The sequence below is a fragment of the Notothenia rossii genome (assembly GCF_949606895.1).
Source record: "Notothenia rossii genome assembly, chromosome: 7".
In the NCBI taxonomy this organism is placed as follows: domain Eukaryota; kingdom Metazoa; phylum Chordata; class Actinopteri; order Perciformes; family Nototheniidae; genus Notothenia; species Notothenia rossii.
Window position 1 is genome coordinate 7,760,311 of NC_136905.1, and position 27,384 is coordinate 7,787,694.

The following is a 27,384-nucleotide window of genomic DNA, read 5'->3' on the forward strand; positions in this document are numbered from 1 at the left end:
TTTCGATGCATGACTTTTACTTATAACTTAGTATTTTTACACTGTAGTATTTCTACTTTTACTTAAGTACAAGCAAAGTACTTCTTCCACCACTGCTTCATGGGGTGTTTTTTCACCTGGCAACTGGACTTTGATCCCCTGCGCAATATTTATTTTACGTAAATAATTTACGTTCTCTTTTGTCTTTCAATCGTTCCAATGCTCTCAACTCCCTGAGTCTTATTACGTAAGCCTGTTCAAGAATACCAAACCAACCGTTACGTTCCTACGTTACGACACTCTCAGAGCGATCCGTGAAGGGTTTGTGGGTCATGGATGAGGAAGGTAAATAAAGGAGAAGCGCTGATATTCCACACGGTTACTGGGAGCTTTCACACTGAGGCACTTGTCTTTTTGATACGGTTGGTGGAGGACACACCGGAGAGGAGTGAGTGTCGGTTCGGCTCCAGCAGCAGCAGCAGCAGCAGCTGTCGGCGGTAAGATGAACCTCACGCTGCCCGTCTGTAGACGCCTCTCTCCGGCTACACACAGCAGGAATGATCTCTGCACTGGCCCTTCAGGAGCTAGCTTCACTATTAGCTTAACGCTAGCTACATTCGCTATTGTTAGAAGACAAACCCGATTTTTTTATTATTTAAATAGACTTTGTTTGATTTCCTATTTAATAGACAGCATTTTGGCTAAGTTCTAGCATATTTTATAATTAACGTTTACGAAGCTAATTTATCTGTTTCTGACTGGAGCTCAGTTAGCATCGTGCTAAACAATGCCATCAGTGTACAGGTAACTGCTCTGACACAAGACAGGTAAAAAGCACCTTAATACAAGATTCAATATTTCATATTAACGTACACAGTATAACAGGCAGTTTCACTGTACAGGGACATTCTTACGTTCAGCTCTCCACACATAAATATTAAGAAACTATGCTAACAAAACAAACACAAGATAAAAACAGAATCTGGAATATTTTTTTAGTCACACAGCGGGGACATTTATAGCCTATAAGAACATTTTAAGATATAAGATGACATACATTACATATATAATTCCTTAATACTGACATTGCATTGATTTCATGTGTCCACCTTATGTGTGGATTAGCAGAACATAATCACACACCTTCTGTCCCTGTTAATGCAGCAGGTAGGATATGAGCAGACATACAGGAATTTATCTTTTTTGTCCTTAATATACTTAAACAGAAAAAGAAAGTGATAGAAGTAATACTCAGCTATCACTTTAGCAGTAACACAGTTTAAGAATACGTTATTATTACAAGTACAAGCTCTACAAACTGTACTTAAAGGTTCAAAATAATTATCAAAAAGTACCAGAGGTAAAAGTATTCTCTTTGCAGTACGCTCCATTTCAGATTCATATATATTATATTACTGGAGTTCAATTATTAATGGATTATGTGGACATAACTATGATGTGGGGCTTATTTGGATTACTTGATATTCTGCTGACAGTTAACTTCTAATATATAAACATGTATTAGTTGACTCTATATGTTGTCTTTACAACCTAAATCTGCAAAGTCATCAAAGTTATTAAACACAAGCTGAACAAGAGTCAAATTAAACATTAACATAGATTTTTATTTATAAATCAGACTGTTACTGTGAACTGTAAGCAGAAGTGCAGATACAGTGAAAAACATATTGAATGACTAAATTAAAAGGTTGCTTTATACAAGTACATGTATGTGCAGTCTATGCATGTATATGTACTCAGTATATACAGCAGCTTAGGTTCAGATTTAACAGTTAAGATATGTGCATGTTACAAACAACAGTATGTATTTTTGGGGTAAAATTGATCATATATAGCGTCATTTCAGTGATGTTAACGTTTCAGGAGGGACGTCCTGCTGGAAGAAGTTTTTGTGTCTGGTTGTTTTTGTGTTTTCTGTAGAGTCTAACAGAGGGAAGATGTTAAAACAATGTAGTGTGAAGGGTCTGCGCTCACGTTTCCTGCCTGTTTCCTGACTCTAGAGGGGAATAAATCCTGAACAGAGGCAGTCCTGATTTTCCACAGTAGTCTGTCGATGTTCTATCTGGTGGCTAATCCAAACCAGACAGTGGTGCGTGCCGTGCATGTAACACTCTGAGTGAGCAAGTAAACAAGTGTCACTGTCCTATCAGTGATGGTGTATTAATATCTGTGTCTGATCCTCTTACTTTGACCCTAATCATCACACCGTACAGCAGCTTTTTCAATCAGTGGGAATAATTAGTTGTTAAGCCTGGACGATAGGAGTGAAAGGAGTGGACTCTTCATATTTTTCTTTTAAGTGAACACTGCTAGAGTGGAGTTGAGTGGAGGACAGGGAGTTACTTGTTCTGTTACTGACAGTTCATTATGGAAGTTGTTAGCATTACGTATTCCTCCAGGGGGGGATAGAAAAGTTGAGTAGGCCGTCATGTTCAACAGTTTGTCAGCTGTTCATCCGTGATGTAGGTCAGTCAGTGAGTTGAGCTGCAAGTTTCCTCTTGGACCTGATTATGTTATTTTCATTTGCATGAAGGAGCTGAACTGCGTCAGAAGGATTTTACGATCCTAATTGTTTTGATTTTGGACAATCAGGTGAGTGATCATTAGATAAATGAGGTTCTAATTGAAATTAATATTACAATCATATTGACGACCACGTCTGGGTGTCGTTTAAATGACCATACAACCCTTTATTATAAAACAAATGTAGTCTCAACAAAAGTCGATAAGAACTTGTCCAAATGGAAACCTCGAAATGTGGAACATATTTAATGTATGTATTTGGAAATATCTCCTTAATTAAATTCAACTTCATTTGAATTTGCAAGCAGCTTTCAGTTTTTGACTTGTCAGATTTTGTTCTTATTGTTATTGTGAATTGTAGAAATGTGGTATTTTAATGTATTTCTTGTCTTTTATGCGGATCCTAGTGGTTGTTATTGCAGTAATGGGTTATGGGGATCCTGAGAAAAGTATAAAATAAGAAGCTTTTGGATATTCGTGCTGTGGACATATGGTTCACTAATCATTACCAAAGAAGTATTTGGGTTCAATACCCAGACCTGTATGAAAGTAACTATAGTCTTGGAATATATCCATACAAGACAAGTGGTATCGTTTTAAAATGTCGTCTTGTTGTCATTGCAAAGGCTGCAATGCAGTTTAAAGCTCTCTGAAGTTACTGCAGAGTGATACATGAAGTGAATGTCTGTGCCTGCCGGGCCATCACATCCACATTATTCACGGTTCACCCTCAGCCAGGAAATGACACGGAAAACAGCAGATGGAGCTTCAGTTTGTCGATGTGACAGAGACTATCTGTGCAGCGTGGTGGACACGTTCGACACAACACTGAATCCTCAATGAACTCTGGATGTCTGTTATCGTGCATTTTGTTTTTGACTCACACATTTTCTAAGATAACAAAACAACACTTGACAGGTTAATTTTACACATGAGTTATTCTATGCCCCTTTGCAGGATGCTTCGTTTTGGTTTTGCATAATGTGTCGTAATGGGCCTCAGCGGCTGTCATCTTCCTTCGGGAATCAGACCTATGACTGTGCAGTTTTAGAGCTGCAATAATAAACTGTCTAATCTAGTTGTGGATTACCGGAAGATTTATTGCCAACTATTTTATAATCAATTCATCGTTAAAGGCAAATCAAGTTTTATCTTTTGAAAAAACATTGAAGGTGTGGAGACATAATGCAAAAAACACACAGTGTCAAATAACATTAAATACATTAAACAGTCATTAACCTGTTAAGCTGTCTCAGGGCTTCTTAACATTTAACAACCTATTAATGTGTCATACTCAGCTAACTGACGATACGAACCATTTTTACTGAAACAAAACCCAAGTCTCACAAGAAGCGTCTAAATGAGCCCTGAGTGAAAAAATGCTAACGCACTTAGCACAGAACTCTAGGTATACATACTTATACTTATCGGATCTATACAAATAAGATATCAGCTAGCAAGCTGAGATTCCACAGATTCTAGGGGTATAAGTATCATCACTGAGCGATCAGAACTCAAACCCAGACATCACTCAACGTAGCTTTACAGAGCCTAAACTGAAAATATGTCTTACCGTTTGCTGTTGTTCAATGGCATCAAAACGATAAAAACGCTGCTGAAGGTTAATCCATAGGTTAATCCAATGTGTCTGAAATGATTACTGATAAATTATAATCCATTTTATAATACCTATATTTATGTCAATAACGGAGTTTTCATATTAGCTGCTACGATAGCTACGAGAGTGTATGACAGCTTCCGGGTTTGGGCATTCTGGCTGCGCAGCACTCATTCACCAATGGGTAATGTTTAGATGGATTTTAAGAACTTCCCCTCGATTCTATTGGCTCTGACGGTTAGAAAGAGATGTCAATCATCAAAATCGACCGAGGGGGGCCAGAGATATGGAAAATGCACCCAAATGACCCCAGAAGTGGGGTTTTTTCTAAATCTCTCTAAAAAGGTCAACTTTCACTTTTTTTGCATCAAACTTGAAACAAGGTACTTATTATATGTTATAGTTTGGATTCCTAAAGCTTTTAGTCTACCATACCATCATTCAAAGGTGGTTTTCACTATAAGTAATACATTATATAGTAATAAAATTTTTTACTATGTTCAATCTGAATTTACTTTAAAATAAAAAAATTCTACATTGATTCTGACTCTTCTACATCCAACTCACAGATGTAACATTGCTTTGAGAAAAAAGATTATTAATGTACCCCCTTTAGAAGGGAAGATATGGTCATTTGTTCTGGGCATGTCCTTTTCGAGCCTGAGACCTGAAAAACAGGCTCGGGGCTCACAGGTTGAAATGCAAACAGAATAACATTTAATACGAGCTAAAATAGCATATCACTGCTATGAAATACAAGAAGACATTTTAAAGTGTTGGATGTGGATATATTTTAGAATTTATAATATATTAGTGTCTTAAATATGGAGATTTCATGCTTTTCTCTATTTATTCTCATATAAAAACAAGGCATTTGAAGGACATCACCTTGGAAACTGCAAAGAATATTTTCCCACTGTTTTCTGACATTCTGTGTAGACCAAATGTTTAACAATGACAATAATCGTTAGTTCACCCCTATGCAGTTTACCTTTTGGATTTAAATGGATTAACACGCATCTAATGCTGTGCTTTACTTTGACTGAGAAGAGTCCAATTAAAACAAACGATGATTCCTTTAACTTCCTGCTCACTGACAGTATTTGATTGTCTTTTCCCCGTCTCAGTTCTCAGGGTTTGCCTCGTGCTTGTGTTGCCATGGCGATGCGGGAGTTGGTGGAGGCCGAGTGTGGGGGAGCCAATCCCCTCATGAAGCTGACCGGTCACATGACCACGGAGGGGGGAGCATGGCGGCACCGCTCAACACCTACAGTGAGTAACTAATACATTTCATTTTCAATTGTTCCGTTCATGGTATGCACAACTTAAGGTTTAACAATTATTCACAAAACATGTCTCTATAAACACACCATACCCGAAAATAATCTTATATTACCCACACCTTTCTCAAAAAGAATCGTAGGGAAATAAGAGAAACACAAAAACTTATAAAAAAATACTTAGTTCCCACTTGAAAGTTAACGAAAATAAACAAAACACAACAACAACAACAACAAAAACAACACCAAAACATCACATGAACATGACTATTAGTATTTAAAAAAAATCTTCAACACAGTGGAGCTCCTGTTGTGTTTTGTTTTCATTGCATTCATAAGCAGTCTGAAAGTGTTATTTGAGCCTGTTTGTATTTACCTTATTTATTAAAATATTTATAGACTGCAGAAATGCCAGTGCTATCGGGAAACATACATGGCATGTTTGGAAACACCTTTTGCTGGAATAAATAATACATGACTAATGTAACCGGCTGCTTTTAGGTTTCATAAATATGTAATTTTTCATGAATAAATTGCAGAAAATGCATTTTTTAGCCTCTCAAAAATGTGGATTTCCTGTTCCTGTTTTAAACTGACAAAACAAACATTTAAAGACATCACCTTCAGCTCTTACTTTTTCACTATTTTCTGAAATGTTTTATACTATTTACTTCTGTATTTATTATAGCATTGATACCAACGGCACATACTTTAGTGTTAACATGAAGTTGCTGCTTAACAACAGACATGGCATGTGTGGCAATATCCCTAGATGGAATAAATACTTTATGACTAAGTAACAGGTTGCTTTGTATTAGGGACGCTCCGATCGCCAATGTTGGGGCCGATCGCGGATCCGACCGAGTGGGCGGGGCCTATGGGGATCTTCCATTTAAAGTGATGTTTAAAACTCAGTTAATGGGGCTCATTCACTGGCGCTTCCACAACCAACATAATTATTACATTCAGCTTGTTTTGCCGCGCACAGAGAAAAGTGTCATGACATAGGTGGATATGTATAGTATTTGCATATATACATGCCTGTTCACAATTAAGATTTAAAGCTGCAATAATTTGTGAATTGACAGAAAAAGAATTGCCAACTATTTTGATAAGTGCTTAATCATTAAAGCAATTCTTTTTTAGCAACTGAAAAAGGGACTTTGTCTTATATCATATTACACTGAATATCTTTCGATCTTACAAAACATTTACTTAACAAAAAACTATCTTCTGATATCAATCGACTGTTTGTTTATTTATTATAGCATTGATAAGGTTTGTCTTTCTGTATTAATACAATGACAATAAATATATTCTAGCCTACTCTCGGTCAGACAGCTGAATCTATCATCCTCATCTCGTACATTGTGCTCTTCATATTTCAGTGTTTTCATGAAATTGCTTCTTGAAAATAACATGTTTTTATAACAAATGTTCTCCTTTTTCTCTCAGATGCCTCCCTCTTCTATTGAAATTGCAACTGAGGAAGAGGTCAGCACTTATTCACATTTTCACATTCAACACTGTACAATAATAACAGAAGCATTTCAGCCGCGTAGCCCTGAGAACACTGGGGGCAAATGTCCTGATATGGTCTCTGAAAAGCTGAATTTCTTTTCTATGTTTGTGCTGCAGCTGGTGAATGAGTTCCTCCAGGCGCCCCCTCGTCCCCCTCACACATTTGACATGGGTCAGCTGTTGGAGGAAATGCAGCAGATTGACCAGCAGAGCTACAGGCAAGCTCCACAAAGAGGTACACTTCATTACTTCAGTATTTTACAAGCCGGTTTTTAGGTATTTTCTCCAGCATTTGGATGGGTCAGGCTTAAAGGTCTCATATTATAGTATTTGTATTCTATATTATAGATCTCTGATATATACAAATATATAACAAACATGTCTATGAGGTGTTTTGCTCAAAATACCAAACGGATCAAACATTCTAGCCTCATATCCCTCTGTTTCACCTCGATCGAGAAGTGGTGATTCTGGGTCCGTAGCTTTAAAAAAAAAAAAAGGCTCACCAGTACAGGTTAGCTCTGGGTGTTAGCGATACTTGCTAACGTAAACAGAGACCATGTTACGTACAAAACACGTCGCACATTGTTTTTGATAGCGACGTTTCTGATAGGGCCCTGGGATTTAAAAACCTGTCTGAAAATGAGCTGATCAGATTTTGGCCACTTTATGATTTCATAACGATTTTTGGGCTTGTGTAACCATTAGCCAATCAGCAACCAAGGTAACCCCCCTCCCCCCCCACCTTATCACCTGAATCTCCTCCTAGAGCACCATTGTGTTCTTTGTAACCAAATATCTCTCAGAGGGGCGTGGGGAGGGGCTCCTTATTTTCATCTAAAGTAACAGACAGAGAATCAGCACTTTGGAAACAGGGCTGAAACAGAGGGGATTATGGGTAATGCTGCAATGATCTGTTTGGTGTTTCAGCCAATCAGAGACAGGTTCTGTAGATATCTGAGACCTGTGATATATTGATGAAAAACAGTATAATAGGAGACCTTTAAGTCTTTGCACGAACAGTTTCCTGTGTTTTAAGCACCGTATTCCTCCACGTCACAGCTCCAGATGTGGCAGCTTTGGCGCTCTCCGGTGATTGGACAGCTGAGTTCCTCTCCGGTCCGGACTCCGCCTCCGCACCGGGACTCGTGGCTCTCGGGGAAGCGGCAGAAGCTGATTGGACGAAAGAGTTTATCGCTGAGGCTGCAGGTTTGCTCCCCCTTATGTTTCACTCTTTGAACACGCTTTGCTTCACAAGCCCTTCATCTTTTCTGTAATCATCATCAGTCTGTCATCCGTCATCAATCCTCACTGACATCAGAGGGAACTAGCTACGGATAAATCCTTTTATTTTTTGCATAGTGTGTGCTTTTCACAATGTGCTCATCCTTTTTCTCCCTCTCCCCGCTTCAGATCCTGGTCGCTGGGCGGAGGAATATCTGGAGCAGTCGGAGGAGAAGCTGTGGCTCGGAGATCTGGGAGACAAGGAGAGCGAATGGTGAGAAACGGGGATGAGGGACTCGAGTGTTGAACGATTCCAAAGGAGAATTGGCTTATATCATTAGCTATTTAAGGTACATTCTAATACAAAGAGCACCATATACAAGACAAAAAGAGAATAGTAGAAGGTGAACAATGCATTTCTGAGCATAGATTAAGTTCCTATAACTTTTAACCATGTCTGTTCTGAGATATCTAATCATCAACACAGTGCACTGACCTCAAAATGACTAGCTTGTACGACCTTCAGCCTGACGGTACGTCCACACAGCAGCGGAAAAAAATCTTGGGGCTAGGCCTATCTGAAGCTTGGGGATTTTTTGCGAGCAACGCGACCAACAACCAATCTCATGAATCTCCCGCCCCGACATACAAAGCAATAGCAATGTTAAAACGAATTAAACTGAATATAAAATCCCCAAACAGGCGAAAAACCTACCAGTTTCACTCACTGTCTCTGCCACCTCCCTCCATGCCTGGTTCCTCCGGTTTTTACCCCGGTAAGTAAATCGGGACTGGTCATAAAGAACCGGGTGATTTGCTACCGCAATAACTAATTTCTCCTCCATTTTCAGGAATATAGAAAATGAACTGCTGTATGTCTCTCCCAGCTTGCACGCGGTTTGATTGGCTAGCGCTTGTACTGTCAGATTTGCATAAACGGGATTTGATTGGCTGATGCTTCCACCTCAGCTTCAAAAGTTGAACATTGCACAACTTTTGAATCCTGAAAATGCTGGAAATCTCCGCTTTGCTTCCGCACAATGCAGTTCGGCGAAAAGCGAGGCAAAGTGACGTAACCCCATTCAAAGTGAATGGGCAGAAGCGTTGGAAGATTTTTTTAACGCTGCTGTGTGGATGGGACGTGATTGTATTTGTTCCAGTCTTCTTGTAGAACAATCCAGATATTCTAGGATTACTATTTGACAACATATTCCATTGTGGTTTGAAAATAAATGACAAAGACGGGGAAATGGGGTAATATTGAGGGAAAACATCTGAATTTGCAGACTTAAAGTTGTGAACTCACATAACTTGAATATTTTCATTTTTGTCAAACATTTGCAAGAGAAAAATCTGAAATCTCCTGAGTTTGAAAAACACATTTTAATAGAGAATAAAAGGGATAACGTTTTTCTTTTATTAAGTCACCACATTACTTACATCGCTTTGCAAGGTTGGATTAAACAACAGCGTTTCCGCCAGGGGGCCGCCATTTGTCAGGGACGCCCTGAACTCGAGCCGAGGGCGTCCAAACAAATAAATAATTAGAGAGAAGATCGAGTTTTTACCGCTTGAAATGACGAAAAGGAAAAAACGAGTCTGGTGGGATTATTTTCACCGCCAGCAAAGCGTGTTAGCAGAGCACGCGCGTGAACTGCGAGCGCCGGAGCCTCGCATCGGCGAAACTGCGGCTCCGTGGTAAACTGTGGTAACATGAAGAGCCGTTTGGAAGCCAAATGATCCGGCTCACTAAAAAGAGCCGGAATCCCCATCACTAATACGTAAAGAGATAATGGGTGTTTCTCAATGTCGAGTAAAGCTGCTCCAGAGCCACTATTTCAAGCATACTACGTCATCGAGTGCCGCCGAAGGAATGTTCCAATGTCCAGCATACTTGGAATTCTACCGAGCCCGGCGTACTTCGTAGCAAGACATTTCGACGCTGCACATGTGTAGACTCCGCGGTCTTAAAATCCCCACAATGCTTTGCGCGGGGACCAATTTCCCCAAATCCGTGGCGGAAAATGTAAGGCGGGGCCTCTCATATGACGCACACCTGCACACTTGCTAGCCTGTTCCACTCTTCGTTTTCCGAATGCCAGGAAGGATTCTAGCCTCGCTTCTGAAGCAAGTGACTCGGAAGACATGTGCTACCAAGCAAGCGTCCTCGACATTGAGAAACACCCAGTATCTATAAGGGACGGCTCAATTCAAAATTCAAGTCACGTGACACAACGTGACGTCACACCTCCGCTCTCGGGGTGGACGCCCTCTCAGCCCTGGTCTGGCGGAAACACTGAAACCCACACTTTCCCACATCTTTTTGTTCTTGTGTCCTTCACTTTAATCAGACAGAATTCTAGCTTCTTCATTTCTAAATGTATGACTTTTATTTCGAAAATGGTGATCTTGTTTTTGGATTATTAGCCCCACTCTGTATTTTATTATTCACCTATGTACATAGGCACTTACACACAGTCATGTTTAACTCCTTCCTCACAGTTTAACATACATTTGTTTTTGATAATGTGACAGGACGAAGGAGTATCAGCCGGGGGAGGATCTGAGGCAAACAGCCAATGAGCTCGTCTCAAAGGTCGACGACCCAAAGTTACAAAACTCTGAGGTGAGCGTCGTGTTCACGTCCCTCCATGTCACTCACTGAACTCTTTAAATTCTCTATCACCATATCTATTCTCTTTTTCTGTAACACTTCTATAGAGTAGTTCCTAAGAAACACATCAGTATGGATCTGGTAATGGTAAAATGCCTTTTTTGTTGTCCTTTTTGTTGTGTAGTTCCTGCGTTTCATTAGGCAGATTGGAGAGGGCAGTGTGACAGTGGAGAACATGACAGACAAACAGCTGAGAGATAGAGCTCAGGCGGAGGAGGCTCAGAGCTGGGCCTCCCACCTCAACCAGGTACGAGGAGCAGAGGGGGGGTTCATTCAACTCTGGGGAGGCTCTCTGCTTCACTTTTACACAGTTCAAGCAGAAAAGTACACACATCCTTTACTCAAGTAGAAGTACAGATACCGGTGTTTAAAGTAGAAGTACTGACTAAAGTTCTTTACTGAAGTCAAAGTAAAGAGGCTTTGAAGTGTCCTTCAGTAAAAAGTACCCATAACTAGCAGCTGTTTTAAAGAGTACCTGACCTCCCTTTATATTAATAGAACAATAATGTCATTGTTAGCTAATGAATGTTTCCATGGTGACCAACGGCAACATGACAAAGTTTTCATTGGTCCCTCTTCTTTAGAGAAGACCAGGAAATGATGGATACACGGATCGTGTTCAAATCAATAGGCACGCAATGACTCTAAATAATAATGATCACGCCACCAAACACACATTCAGACTAAAGGAACCAGCCTGTTTGGAAAATGAGAGAAGTAGAAAGTACAGGTATTTGGGTTCAACATGTAAGAAGTAGAAAGTACAGGTATTTGGGTTCAACATGTAAGAAGTAGAAAGTACAGGTATTTGTGTTCAACATGTAAGAAGTAGAAAGTACAGGTATTTGTAAATGTAACGCATATCAGACATGTAACAGTGAATACAGCAGATTAGGGTGAAGTGTCTTGCCCAAGGACACAAAGTTATGGGTACTTTTTACTTCAGTATATTTCAAAGCCCATACTTCTTTACTTTTACTTGAGTAAAGAAGTTTAGTCAGTACTTCTACTTTCACCAGAGTATTTTTAAACACGAGTATCTGCACTTCTACTTGACTAAAGGATGTGTGTACTTTTGCCATCTCTGGTGCTTTCTTAGACAAACTCAATTTCCCTACAGTAGGTCCAGATGTTTCAAAAGAACTTGATTCACCATTAACCTTAGACGAGATCACCCTCGCTATAAATAACATGCAAAATAAATAAGAACTCTGAGGAACATTTAAGACAACTTTATTGTCATTGCACAAAGAACAACGACATTCAACATGATTGTGCAAGTAACCAGCCTGCTTTGAAAATGTAAGAAGTAAAAAGTCGTCAGAAAAAATAAGTAGTGGAGTAAAGTACTGATACCAGAACGATGTACTTAAGTACAGTAACGAAGTATTTGTACTCCACTATGTCACAGCTCTGGGTATAAGTGATGTGACTCATCAGAGGAACATTTTCCACCGATGTAACCAAAAGCAACCGCTGCCCTCGCTGTAATTTGAAGCTGCACAGCTCTACAGATGGAAATTATTCAGCAAAAAGAGAACTACCCTTCTTGAGTTTTTAGCTTTTTAATGTGAACAATGTGTCCTCAGTTTAACTCGCGGTTTTAAATAATTACTTTGACTTCATTCAACTCAGGCTGATGCCAGAAAACTGCTTTATTTAATTAGACTCTCCCCCTAAAATCAAAAGAAGTCTCTTTCTGCCAGTTCGATATGAAAGACATACGTTGCAGTTCATCAAAAGGAGGACATAATGAATCCACGTCGTGAGATAATAAATCACAATTTCGCCTATTAAATCTAAATATTGACTTACTGTACCCTCGTTTATTTTACTGTATTGATTTAGTTCATTGAAATGTTGACCCATAATTCACACATTTGACATTTGTTTTATAAAAAATGCCGCATTATAAGCCTGTTAAACATATGAGTTTTCCACATAAGGAGCAGATTTGCAGCTTGAGCTTCAATGGAGTTGAGAAAAAAAAAAAATCTAAACTCGTTTTTAAAAAAAAAAATGTAGGCTATTTAAAACCACAAAGGCTTATACACTGGTGAAAGAAAAACAGAGCTACAGTACTGAATACTAACTGAGAGCAGTGGTAACAGACACACAGTGTGTACTGGAAAATAGACTCACATGTATGACCGTTAACTTGCTTAAGATCTTAAGATTTTACTTATTTGATATACAGCAATCTAAAATGTAATCCTGGCAGCAACGGGCGTCCTTGTCACACAGTGCATGTGTATATCTGCTCACATTAGCTTCATTGTAATTTCCCTCTAACTCTGACATGTCTCTCTCCCATGTTTTTGGACCTGTCTTCAAACTCTCGGCTTGTCATTTCCTCAATTAAAAACTTCCATTCATCTACTCCTTAATCCTTAAACTACCTGAAATGCCTCCTACTCCGCCTACCCCTCCAAAAAAAAAAAACTCCTCGAAACATCGCCCCATTTCCCTCTCGCCTCCTTTCCTCCCTCCTCCCTCCCTCCATAGTTCCTGACGGAGACGGGGGGAGGGAGTCTCCCCCTGCAGCCTCCAGAGAGGGAGGAGAAGAATGAGAAAGTTAAAGCTAAACAAGCTCGGAAGTGGGCAAAGGTCGTCAGGCAGGTAGGACCCCTGAGGTCGATAGGTTTTATTAATTCATAGCTGCAGATATTGCTATATTTAAGCTACTAGAGCTAACATAGAGTAAGATACACTCAGCAGTTACTATTCTGTAGCTGTTGTGTAATATTAAAGGTCCCCTATTATTCTGTTTTCCATCAATATATTATAGGTCTCAGATATATACAGAACCTGTCTCTGATTGGCTCCAAACAGATCATTGCAGCATTACCCATAATCCCCTCTGTTTCAGCCCTATTTCCAAAGTGCTGATTCTCTGTCTGTTACAGTTTAGATGAAAATAAGGAGCCCCTCCCCACACCCCTCTGAGAGAGATTTGGTTACAAAGAACTCAATGGTGCTCTAGGAGGAGATTCAGGTGATAAGGTGGGGGGGTTACCTTGGTTGCTGATTGGCTAATGGTTACACAAGCCAAAACATCGTTATGACATCACAAAGTCGCCAAAATCTGATCAGCTCATTTTCAGACAGGTTTTTATATAAATGGATCAGGACAAAAAGAGAGAGAATCTTTGTTCCTGAAACTTTCAGAGTCTCTTTCCACAGAGGGGACACATGTTGATGTAGAAGAGACATGAAGAAGAGGGGACACATGTTGATGTAGAAGAGACATGAAGAAGAGGGGACACATGTTGATGTAGAAGAGACATTAAGAAGAGGGGACACATGGTGATGTAGAAGAGACATGAAGAAGAGGGGACACATGTTGATGTAGAAGAGACATGAAGAAGTGGATTTTGCATAATGGGGGACCTTTAAGTCATAGCTGCAGATATTGCTATACCTAAGCTGTGCTACTAGAGCAGTTATATTTGTTGTAGCTGTAATATTAAAATAATGAGAAGTTAATTTGAAAGAACTGTAATAGAGTTTGAGCTTTTCCTGTGTTTGTTCTTTCCTCTCCTTTTCATTCCCTCCCCTCTATATATTCCCTGTTTTTAATATCTCCATTATTGGCTCTATTGACATTTGTATAGCCAGAATGTGCTGCCTCGTGTTTGCGTCTCTCATCGCTCTGTTCTGCTGCTCAGGTTTCACACGACTCGGCTGAAGCTTGGGTCGATGAGTTTGCTACTTCAGGGCCGGACTTCCAGCAAGCTAAAGCTGCAGTGGAGGTGAGACGAGAATAAAAGACCACTTAAAGGTCTCCTGTTATGCTTTATTTAGGCATATATTATGGGTCTCGGATGTATAAAATATATAAAAACATGTCTATGATGTGTTTTGCTCAAAATACCAAACAGATCATGTATTTTAGACATCCCTCATATCCCTCTGTGTTTGCCCTCTTACTAAAGTGCTGATTCTGGGTCCTTAGCTTGAAAAAAACGAAAAGGGGGCGGAGCTTGTGTTTTTTTACACATGTACTCTCTCCATTACAGGTTAGCTCTGAGTGTTAGCGATGCTTGCTAATGTAAACAAAGACCATGTTACGTCCAAAACGCGTCGGGCATTGTTTCCGTGGGTCCACATTTCTGATATTACGTCATATTGGACGCAAATCTGGGTTATATCGAGCCCGATTGTCGATTTCCAATGATTTAATGTAATTGTTTGCCTGTCTGGCCATCGTAATCGGGCTCTTTGAAGATCCACAAATCCACGGTTTTCTTACATTTCTGATCGGATTGGCAAAAACGTCAGAATTTGCATTGACCGCCATTCAAATGACAGCGTTGTTTTCCCCCTAAAGTGGGCGAGGCCGTAATTTTCGCCCGGAAGTGACGTAGGTGTTACGGCCCGTCCACACAGCAGCGTTGGAAGCTTCTTCCAGCTTCTGCCCATTCGCTTTGAATGGGGTGACGTCACTTTTCGCCAAACTGCATTGTGGGAAGCAGAGCGTTTCAGGCTGTAAAAGTTGAGCAATGTTCAACTTTTGAAGCTTCTGAAGCTTTCGGTGGAAGCGTCAGCCAATCAAATCATATGCCAGTACAAGCTCTAGCCAATCAAACCGCTGCTTGTGTGTCAGGGGCGGGAGATTCATGTGATTGGTCGTTGGTCGGGCTTCAGACACGCCCGCCGGCAAGCTCTTTCCAAAGCCGCTGTGTTGACGGGCCGTTACTCTCATCTATAGGTGCTTCACAGTACTCTGATTTTAATCACAGGAAATTGATATCACACAGAATACAGTTACCAGTAAAAGACAAAACATAAAAACAAAAAATAGCATTGAGTAGACATATGTAAAAATACATTTAGGTTAAAGGTACAACGATGAAATTGTGCATTAAAAGGAGGATAGTGCAAATTCAACACACAGGTGACAGGTCAAAATGCATCGAGTGCAGAAAGTGCTGCAGAGAGTAGGAGTTTCTCTTTTGACTTGTTTACGCTTTGAAACCGCATCAATACACCATCGTCTGTCCTTTGAGAAAGTAAAGGTCGAGCAGGTCTATAGTCCAGGATGATGTATAATGTGAGGTGATGATGTGTCGTTCTGTCAGAGTGATGTGGATTTCTGGGAGAAGCTGCAGCAGGAGTGGGAGGAGATGGCCAAGAGAGACGCAGAGAGCCACCCCTGGCTGTCGGACTTCGATCAGCTGCTCAGCACCTCCTATGACAAGGTACCCGTCAGAGAAACATCAGGGCTAATGATCTCTTGCTCGGAGCCAAGAGCTCTTTAACGGCCATTAGGCTATCGTCCTCTTTTTAAAACAACCCAGTGGCGACTGGTCATCATTAGGGGCAGCCCCACCTAGTGTCAGCAGAAAGTATTAAAATAATAATTACCAAAAAATGTGGATAATATCCACATGTCTACTCTACTTTTATAATTTTCTAATCATAAATCTATCGATTAGATTTATGATAGACTTTTGAAACTACAAGAAGATAAGGAGGACTTTTACAAAAAATGAATAGAGATCTTTGTCCAGAAGGATAGGCAAATAGACTTCATCTTCAAGTCAAGGTAAGACCGCCATTTTATTGAAGATGGGATCATAGAGAGAACAATTAAATATTTAAATGATAAAATTACATTTTTTGGGTATCCTTTTGTTGAACTGTCTGTTTAAAAGTAATCAAAGCATCAGACTAAAAAAGCTTTTGAAAATAATATTATATTTTGATTTAGGGAAAAATATAATATTTGTAAACCTGAAGAGTCAGTGCCTCACCAGCCATGAACCTCACTGCACGTCCCTGCAGAAGCTTATATATAGACATCTACGTTTTTTGTGCCCCACCACCTTTGTACATATAAAAACGCCACTGTAAAAAACTAAATCTAGTCTTGTGGGCCGCACCAAATCCCGCCATCCCTTCCACCTCTTCTCAAACGTTCCACTCCGTAGTCTCAGTGCACAACTTTTCCATTACACATGAATCACGTCCATCCACTCTCCCTCCGTCGGAACCTGTTGGCTCCTCCACTTCCTCGTTACAGATTTTAAATATAAAAAATAGTTTGGTTTTTTTCCATTTATTGATGAAACATTCTTGGAAAGGCAGGCATTGTCTTAAAACAAGGACCATTTTTTTTACCACATAATTGTGGACCTAAGTCCAAAGAGGGATTCTGTGTCTGCTTTTTGCATCTGATCTCTGGTGAATAATATCCTTGGCTGTAAGTTGGCCCTTTACGTAGTTTTAAATGTAAATCATTTTCTATATCTTAATGTTAGAATCAGGTTTATTACCAGGTTGACACGTACAAGGAATTTGACTTGATGTCGAGGTGCATACATAAAAGAAGAACAACAATTTCAAAAAAACACAGATAGAGAACTATTTTAAGAATAAGGAAAAATATAGTCAAATATAAAATAAAGCAGTAATTACATTGAAATAGAATGGAATAAAATATGTGCAGTAAAAAACCCAGATATTGTCAACATTGTGTGCATTAATGTAAGAGGTTTGTTTCGAATAGTTTTTCATAATTTGGTTGCTTTTCTTACCTTTTATCCTTTTTAACTGTGTTCATGTTTGCACCAAAATACACCAACGCAAGTTCCTCGCATGTGTGTAAACCTAACTGGCAATAAACCTGATTCTGATTCTGACGTGACGGATAGTCCACAGATTATACAGTTTGTTTATTTTCCTACTCTTCTTCATGTGCATTGGTTTCTTTTCATGCTGTGTGGATAAAAAGATCCAATCTAATCTGTTCTCCATGTTTTCTTTCTTTGTCTCAGGGGTATCAGTTTGAAGAGGAGAACCCGTACTTGTCCCACCCGGACCCTCTGTCCGAGGGGGTGAAGAGGATGGAGGCGGGGGATATCCCCGGTGCCGTGCGGTTCTTTGAGAGCGCCGTGCAGAAAGAACCAGACAACCAGCTGGTGAGACTCCTACCGCCTTTCAGTGACTTTATATTTATTTAATCGTTTATTTCCCAGGGACAATGCACGGTCATGAACACTTAAAACATTCAGATGTGTCAAGCGTAACAGATCTAGCTTTGAGCCCATTTCCATCCGCAGTCCCTCACATAAAACATTTAAGAAGTTTACATTTTACAAACATTGTAAAAGCTAAATACATGTTATTCAAAAAGTGCAAAAGAGCAAGAGCAGCATACACAAGTATTTACCACATGGTAACACAATGCAGCAGCTACGACATATAAAGGGCCAGAGTAGATACCCCTGTGTTAAAGTGCATTTAGCGGTGATCGCACGTTTGTTTGTTTCTCAGCCATTCTTTGAGTTGACCTTTAAAACTATTGAGAGTGGGGCAATCCCGTGTCTCAGTTGGGAGGCTATTCCACAAAGAGTTGTCTTTAATGGAGAGGACATTTTGTCCAAAAGTGGTCCGTCTGCGGTGGACTTCACAGTCTCCTCTGGTTTCTGAACTAGTGCAGCGTCCAGTGTGTTTTCTGTGGATGAATTCCCCTGAGGGAGGGGGGGCAGTCCATGTAAACATTTATAAAAAAACACATATACTTTTAAAAGACTTACAATTGTCAAAACAATTGTATCGCGGATACAAGCGGCCGAGATGGGTTTTCTCCGCAGGGTGGCTGGTGTCTCCCTTAGGGATAAGGTGAGAAGTTCGGTCATCCGGGAGGGACTCGGAGTTGAACCGCTCCTCCTTCGCGTCGAAAGGAGCCAGTTGAGGTAGTTCGGGCACCTAGTTAGGATGCCACCTGGGCGCCTCCCTAGGGAGGTGTTCCAGGCACGTCCAGCTGGGAAGAGACCAAGGGGTAGACCTAGGACCAGGTGGAGGGTACATCTCTTCGCTGGCCTGGGAGCGCCTTGGGATCCCCCAGTCAGAGCTGGTTGATGTGGCCAGGGAAAAGGAAGTTTGGGGCTCTATGCTGGAACTGCTACCCCCGCGACCCGACCACGGATAAGCGGGAGAAGATGGATGGATGGACAATTGTCAAAACTTAAGAAATGGTGTTTCTCAAGGATGGTACAGTGGTGGTATGAATGTGGCTTTCTGTCAAACACCTGGATAGCTCTCGTGTACAGCTGTTCTATGGGTTTCAGGTTTGTGGCACAAGCAAACGAGCAGTTTGTCAAACAGTATTCAATGTGGGATAGAATCATGCAGTGGAGGTATGACTTTGCAGCATTGACAGTTAAGAAAGGTCTAATTTGTTTAACATGTTGCAAGTTGAATTTAATGTTATTGGATACTTTCTTAATATGTTTCTTAAAAGTCAAGTTCGAGTCCAGTATGACTCCAAGATACTTGAAGTGGGGGACTAGTTCTAATTCTGCTCCGTTTAAAAACACATTAGATCCTTCGATTATTATAAAGTTTACTATTCTTTGATTACCCTCTAATTGAGTGATTTTCCTCATTTAGATCTGAATTTATCCTTAAACTCTAATGTCTATATTGCACATATAAACATTTTTACATATTTATTTTTGTTATATACAGTATATTGTAGTACTAGCTGTACATTTTCGCCTGGCTTATTATAATAATATAAACATTTAATTATATTCTATTATTTATTATAAACTATTTTACCATAAAATCTTATATTTATTTATGTTTTTTTATTTTATACTGTCACAAAAACCGAATTCCCCCCCGTGATAAATCAAGTATTCTGATGATTACCACGTGTAAAAACCGTCTAAAGTGTCTCCTAACTTGTGATTTTCCTCGTGTCTGTCTCCTCACAGAGGGCAGGTGTATTGATGATGTGTTGTTTGTATATTTATTGTCATTAAATCCAGGCTTGGCAGTATCTGGGATCCTGTCAGGCTGAGAACGAGCAGGAGTTCGCCGCCATCAGCGCCCTCCGCAGGTCAGATGTCAAAATTGCAAAATGCTTCAAAATGTTTAAACCATAGACTGGAAATAAAAAGGTTAAAAAGGTTCACACCCTCACACACAAACCTCTATAAGTCATTGTTTGTACCAACTGATGATGAAAGTTATTACACACAATTTGTAAGTCTGTAACATAATATTAAAAAAATTTTTAGATTTTGTTTCTGTAGGCACCACTTAATCGACCATTTTTAACATTTTCTTTCTCATTGTTTTCCCCCTTCTCTCTTCAGATGTATAGAGCTGCAGAACGATAACCTGACGGCTCTCATGGCGCTGGCGGTCAGTTTCACCAACGAGTCGCTGCACAGGCAGGCCTGTGAGACGCTCCGTGATTGGCTGAAGCACAACCCGAAGTACCGCTCAGTGTGGGAGCAGAGCGAGAGCCAGAGGCAGGAGGGAGCGAGTGAGAGGGAGAAGGAGAGGGAGAGGTTCGGATCCCTGCTGCCAGAGTGAGTCACACACACTTTATTCTGACTGGTTTCAGAGGTAAAATTTGCACGAACTTGAAACACAAGGTAGTAGGACTCAAATGCACGACTCCAGGAAACAGAGTTAAAGTATAAGAAAAATACTTTATTTAAGCAAGTGGGAGACGAGACAAAAATGACTTAACAAAACATGAGTAACAATTAACGTGGAGCTTGATGAGACAAAAAATAAACATGACAAGACCAACATTTTTGACGAGACACAACAAAAACTCAACCTGCAGATCCAGTTAAATCTTTATCATATATTGTATTAAGAGGAATGGCATGTGACATATTGGCGTTAAAATGTATTCTCAATGACTATTCTTTAGCTACACATCTAATTGATTTGTCTTCTAACTGTCTCAGTCTTACTTTACCAAATGTTTCCCACAATCTAAAAAAGAAAGCAAGAGAAATAATCCACTTTATTCAACATTAACGCCCTTTTCCCCTGTACTGGCTTTGAATCACCTTTGTGCATACGTCAGCGTTTGGTTGCTGCTTCAAAGTGCCGCCGACACTCTGGCCGTTTCTCAATCACGAGGATACTGGCTTCCAAGCCAATATTTCAAGGATGCTACGTCATCAAGTGGCGCAGCAGGACCGTTCCAATGTCCAGCATACCTGGAATTCCACCGAGGCCGCGTCCTTGGTTTGGGGGAAATTTCGAGGCTGCACATGGGTAGACTTCGCGTCCTTCAAATCCCCACAATGCTTTGCGCACGGACCAATTTCCCGAAATCTGTGGCGGAAAATCAATAAAAAATTATTTTTTTTAGAAATGTTACATTTGTCTCAGTGGACTTCACAGTTTGTACAGAACATCAGTATGACAGTACGACACCCTCTGTCCTTAGACCCTAATGTAAGGCGGGGCCTCTCATATGACGCACACTTGCTAGCCTGTTCCACTCTTCATTTTCCGAATGCCAGGAAGGATTCTTGCCTCGCTTCTGAAGCAAGTGACTCGGAAGACATGTGCTACCAAGCAAGCATCCTCGCGATTAAGAAACGGCCTCCGTCTTCTTTAAAGTTTAGATTTAGAGTGTGATATATAGTGTGTTAACGTTTTCTAACTCTTTGCATTTTTCCTTCTGTTTTTCTCGCACAGATCCTTGTTTGGAGACGTCCAGTCGCTCTTCCTGCACGCAGCGAACTCCGACCCGGCTCAGGTTGACCCGCAGCTGCAGTGTGGACTCGGAGTCCTCTTCAACCTCAGCGGGGAGTACGATAAGGCGGTGGACTGTTTCAGCGCCGCGCTCTCAGTCACCCCACAGGTCAGTGAAGAAGCCGGAGCTGAGATCCTAACGTCGGTCCTCGTTAGGATTGGTTTCTGATTACATGAACAACCAACAACACGGGTTCGGTTTGTTTCTAATAGCTGCTACTTGTATAACAAAGAAGGTAATCCACAGAATGATATTGCATATTTCTAATGACAGCACGTAAATATAACGGGATGCAGTTATTTTACAAGTTTCATAAGTGAATTGTGAATATGAATATAGATTTAAAGGTAGGGTAGGTAATTCACTTCAGATACACTTTTTGTTATATTCCATGAAATGCTCTTAACGTCCCGATAGCAATGAATATCTGAAGTGCTTTGACAATAAATACATTAAAAAAATGTCATCTGTGGAAGCCGTAGTTCTGTAGAAAGCACGACCAATCATCTGAGCCGGCCCGGCTAAAATAACTGGATGGCCTACCTGCCTGTCAGCCTTCCATCTGTGCACAAACTTATCTCGTGCCCTCATTGGTCATGTGCGCGTTCGTGTGTGTTGGAGGAGGGGCTCTGTGAGGAAGTGGCAGATTTTAGTAATTTTCAAATTCTAGCGCACTCGAGCTGGTTTCTCCATTCTTACCTACCCTACCTTTTAAGAAGACATTTTCATAGGTTTGTTTGGACCGCATCAAAGAACCAATAAGAACCAAAATTGATAAGCAATATGAAAATCCTAACCTGAATGATTAAGATCCATATATATATTGGGAGGGATGAACCCCTCTTTAATGGTCACACATGCAGAGCACACAGTGACATTTGATCTCTGCTTTTAACCCATCCTAGTACCAGGAGTCTAGCACTAGGAGCAGTGGGCAGCTATTGCACCCTACTTGACCTCGTGCTGCGTGCTCTGCCTGTTTCTGACCCCTCTTTTTGTCTCTTTTAGGACTACCTGTTGTGGAATAAGTTGGGCGCCACGCTGGCTAACGGCAGCCGCTCAGAGGAAGCTGTGGCCGCCTACAGGAGAGCTCTGGAGCTGCAGCCAGGGTTCATCCGCAGTCGATACAACCTGGGAATCAGCTGCGTCAACCTGGGGGCACACAGGTGAGGGAGGGAGACTCTGGGTTGTAGATGATAATAATAATAATAATAATAATAATAATAATAATAATAATAATAATAATACATTTGATTTATATAGCGCTTTTCCTGGTGCTCAAAGCGCTATACAAGCAAGTCAAGTAGAAACAAAATAACAACAAAAGTAGTGCTAAGCTAGGTGGAACAAGGGCGAGGGGTTAGTGGATTAGGAGTTGAAGGCAAGAGTGAAAAGGTGAGTTTTGATGCATCCTTTGCTTCAAAAAGGGTTCATTTAACCAAAAATGGTTAAAAAGTAGTTTTATTCATTTAACTGCTTGGTCAGAAACAGGTAGGTTGACACGTACGAGGAATTTGAGTAAAATATAGCAGTATACATAGATATAGAATGGAATAAAATATGGAATACAATTCGGCAGTAATACAAAAAGAGAAATCAGTAGTAGTATAGTGTAGTGTTACATTAAACTGAACCCATGAATGATTTACACTCCGTTCAGACTACAAAAGAACATTTGGTGAATCTATAACTATTCTCTGCTGTGGTAGGAAGTGTGGGAATCCTTTTCTGCAATGATTATAAAAGCACAAGGTGGCCTAGAAAACTAAAACGAAATGTAATCCACACATGAGTTGATGTCCGGCAGTGGCTCAGTCAGTAGGGGCTTGGACTGGTAGGGTCGCCGGTTCAAGGCCCCGACCAGACCTGAATATGGAGTGTGGACTGCTACTTGGAGAGGTGCCAGTTCACCTCCTGCCCTGCTGTGGTGCCCTTGAGCAAGGCACCGGACACCCCCCTTCCCCCCTCACTCCCATTGCTCCCCGGCGCTGTGCAAGAGCTGCCCACTGCTCCTAGTACTAGACTCCTGGTACTAGGATGGGTTAAAAGCAGAGAACACATGTCCCTGTGTGTGCTCTGCATGTGAGACCATTACAGAGGGGTTCATCCCTCCCAATTCTTTAATTCTATATTGATCTTTGATAGGAACATTAAATATGCCCAATGTAAGCTGTCGGACTAAAGATTTGACGTGGGTTTCTTTATTTGATAAAAGATAGTTTCTGTGTAGCACCAGTGTTAGAAAAAATTGTTTAACAAAATCACTTTCCTCTACTAGGAAAACATCATGTTAGTTTTAAATGGAATACCATCAAGTGTCTCTGTGTGACTTTTGATTTGATTTGATTGGGCTCTCTTGTTCTATCTGTTATAATAGTGTGTAACAAACCCTGGTGCAATCCTTTTTAAATTTCACTATATGTCAACAGCAATGGGTAAAAGAACCAGTCGCCACTTCATTAGGTAGTGAAAAACAACACAGTTTAATACATCGGATAAGTCAGGGTTTGACTTTATGATCATTTCGCAGGCTGCACTTCATGATACTGTGTTACAATGAAAGCCGGTGTTTCTGATATTTCCCCCCCCCCCCCATCTATATACCAGATCCTCCTTAGCAATGGTGATGTAATAAGATAAGATAAGATGGAGCTTTATTTATCCCTTTGGGGAAATTCATGCGTTCATAGCACCAACAGGGTCAGAGTGAAAAAACAGGATTCAAATAGGTACAAAATTAAGATAAGATACAAAACTAATAATACAGAAATGAAAGAAATAAAGTAACTGTTGAAACAGATATCACGGCAATGCTTATTAGTGGTAGGGAGGCGTGTGGCGCAGTGGGTTAATGCGCTCATCTTCGAATCAGACGACAGCAAGTTCAAACCCCACTGCAGTCAGCATGTCGTTGTGTCCCTGAGACCCTTCACCCCAAATTGCTCCTGTGGGGATTGTCCACAGGATTGAGAATAGAAGTCACTTTGGATAAAAAGCGTCTAACATGTAATGTTGTGTTATTGTGATAAACACCTGAACTTTTGAAAGGACATCCATAACATTCATCCGTCTGAAAATTACAAATTATTTATCCAATATATCATGTTCCAATATCTTGTAGACTCTCCTTCCACTATTTCTATTGTATTTGTATTTATTGCACTATTTTATGTGTTATCTGTGTTATTGTGTTGCACTATTGGAGGAGCCTGTGACCTAAGATTTTCCTTGATATAGAGAGGCGAAGTCCCGCCCATCTACTTCCGCCCCATGGGACCTTATTTCGGAAAAATTATGTATTGAAGTCAATGGAGAGAGAAAGATTATCTTTGGATCCCGTTTGAATTGTGCCACAAATTAAACATATGATGTTTGTCAATTTAAAAAGATAATTTGTCGTAAAACTGTTGAAATATAAGACTATGAAAAATACTCAACTAGAAAGACTACAAATCCCAGAATCCCGGTCCCGCATGCTGGCTCTTAGGAACCGACTCACTCCCCTTGTGTGTATGTACAGCTCTCAACATGCCCAGACTTGGAGTGATTTTCACCTCTTTTAATACTTTCCGCCTCATTCTGAAAGAAAGAAGTGAAATGTTCCAACGTGACGGCCGTCTGGGTGTGTGGTGCGAGATGGGAGATGTAGTTCATTGAGCGGTTTCACACAAAGAAAGTGTTACTTCACAGTTTTATTTTTTTGACTTGCAAAATTATCTTTTAAATTGACAAACATCGTATGTGTAATTCGTGGCACAATTCAAACGGGATCGAAAGATAATCTTTCTCTCTCCATTGACTTCAATACATACTTTATCCTAAATAAGGTCCCATGGAGCCCCCCCGGGAAGGGAGGGACTTCTCTCTCTATAATCAGAACCTACAGTAACAGTAGCCGTTACTCATCCTCTCTTGCTGTCTCCCTCCTGTTTCCTCAGAGAGGCGGTGGAGCACTTCCTGGAGGCTCTGTCTCTGCAGCGCCAGGCATCAGTGGACGGAGCGAGGGCAGCGCGGGGTCCCGGGGGGGCCGCCGCCACCATGATGTCCGACAACATCTGGTCCACGCTGCGCATGGCGCTCAGCATGATGGGAGAGAGCCCTCTGTACGCTGCCGCCGACCGACGAGACTTAGACACGTTGCTGGCTCACTTCTACCAGAGGGAGGTTGAGGGCGGGACAGAATGAAGCCACATCGAGTGTGAGTGCGTCTCGCTGGGAGGGAAATGTCTGGGAGACTGAATGAAGAGCAGAGGAGCGGTGACGGAGAAGTGGACGAGGAAGACACTGTGAATCATCCTGGAGACAGTCGCTCGTGGTTTCATGTGCTCTTAAATGACTTCAAAAACATTGCAGTATTAGTCTGGAAGACACAGCCAGATGAACCACAAACTGTGTTCAACATGTTGGACCGCCCGCACATTTCCTCTGACTCTGTTCATCCGAAGAAATGGGTTTGATTTAATGTCACTTTTGTTGTTAATTTGAATTGTGTTCTCCATGAAGAAAGAAAATCACGAGCGCCGCGGGAAGGAGACATAAAGCATCCGACATGAGTTTCTTTGCTCTTCCTTCTCTTGAAGTCAGTGTTTCGTTGAAAAGGCTTTTGGTTCTGATGCTTGAAATAAGGTCTGTGGTTAACACGAGCTTAAGAGGTGTTCTCATGTTGTGCTATGACGTAAAGGAAGTCGGTAAGACCCCACTTTGAAACTTCAACATGTCCTCAAAAAGGTGATGGCTAACAAGGGGCTGAATGTAACTACAGAGGTTGCTTGGGATATTAAACATCTTCACATTGAACTTCTTCACATCGCACGACCCAGCTAGTCTTTGGAATCATGTGACCGTGGTGTAGTTTTGTTTTTATCCTAACATTGGCTTTTTACTTCAACTGATTGCATTCACAATTCAAAAAGTGTCCAAATCTCAAAAACCTTTCTTTGCCATAGAGCTTATGTTCTGCACAAATCCCATTGAGTTGTTGTTGACACAGTGCGATGCTAACTCTATGCTACGTCATTCCTGTAGCACTCTGTGTTCTTCCGGTAGTGTTCATCATGACTCTCGATGCTCTCTCCCTCCACAGTAGGCTGTAGATCGAACTGTAAACTCTCTACAGTTTTGTAATTAAATGTACAATGTTGCTGTGACATCAAAAAGAGTACTGCTTTTTTTTTTAACAAAAGTGCTCCCAAGAGAAGGAATAGGCTCAGAGTTCAAACACCAATCAGATGCTGCAGAGGCTCGTTTGTCTTTCTTTTTTTGTATGTTATTTAATTTTGTAGTAATCAATTATCAACAAGGATATCGAACTGACAACCAGCGGGACTGTTACTGTGTGTGTGTGTGTGTGTGTGTGTGTGTGTGTGTGTGTGTGTGTGTGTGTGTGTGTGTGTGTGTGTGTGTGTGTGTGTGTGTGTGTGTGTGTGTGTGTGTGTGTGTGTGTGTGTGTGTGTGTGTGTGTGTGTGTGTGTGTGTGTGTGTGTGTGTGTGTGTGTGTTGTTCAGCTCATTGTGGAAGTAATACACACACACCTGTAAATAATGCTACTGATATGGATTTATTGCAGGAGGTAAATCTTGAGAGGACACATCTCTTAAGTAATATTCATTTGAATTCATCGCATATCAAAAGTAAAAGTACTCGTTAAGTGTGTGTGTGTAATATCATTGAGAACGGTTTCTCTGGGCTCCTCCCTTCTCTTGCTCTTTTTCATAACGCTCTTGTAAAACAATTTGCTTCGTTGTAAGATAATGCTCTCTGCCATATTGTGTATTGTAACATAATTGTTGCACTATAATTGTGTTCAGGCAAGTTGTGTCCTGACTGCAATGTTTAATATAATATTCAGCAATAAAGCTTTGGTTCCCAGACGTTTGCAGATTATTTATTTCTGGGTCAATGAACAAAATGGCGGACAATAACAGTATGGAGAGCTGGAAAAAAGTAAAAAATAACATTGTTTTAAGTTCAATATGTTTTGATAGCCATTGGTGGGTTTAATTAAACATAGATTTACTTTTTT

The 27,384-nt window shown here is 40.7% G+C and overlaps 1 protein-coding gene across 4 annotated transcripts; it reads left to right on the forward strand.

Moving 5' to 3' along the window:
* The first annotated feature begins 267 nt into the window (after positions 1 to 267).
* pex5 (peroxisomal biogenesis factor 5) lies at positions 268 to 27,233 on the forward strand. 4 transcript variants are annotated; one of them, XM_079691226.1, is made up of 17 exons: positions 268 to 476; positions 5,269 to 5,413; positions 6,877 to 6,915; positions 7,060 to 7,177; positions 8,005 to 8,151; positions 8,356 to 8,440; positions 10,702 to 10,792; positions 10,965 to 11,087; positions 13,346 to 13,459; positions 14,509 to 14,592; positions 15,922 to 16,041; positions 17,620 to 17,763; positions 19,621 to 19,691; positions 19,951 to 20,169; positions 21,305 to 21,470; positions 22,371 to 22,528; positions 25,301 to 27,233. In XM_079691226.1, the coding sequence occupies exons 1-17, from the start codon at positions 316 to 318 to the stop codon at positions 25,545 to 25,547; spliced, it is 2,232 nt and encodes a 743-aa protein (XP_079547352.1). In that variant the 5' UTR covers positions 268 to 315; the 3' UTR covers positions 25,548 to 27,233. The 4 variants fall into 4 exon arrangements, with proteins under 4 accessions (XP_079547352.1, XP_079547353.1, XP_079547355.1 ...); XM_079691228.1 differs by lacking the exon at positions 268 to 476 and adding an exon at positions 2,191 to 2,592; XM_079691227.1 differs by lacking the exon at positions 13,346 to 13,459 and having other exon boundaries at positions 269 to 476.
* Positions 27,234 to 27,384: the final 151 nt, after the last annotated feature.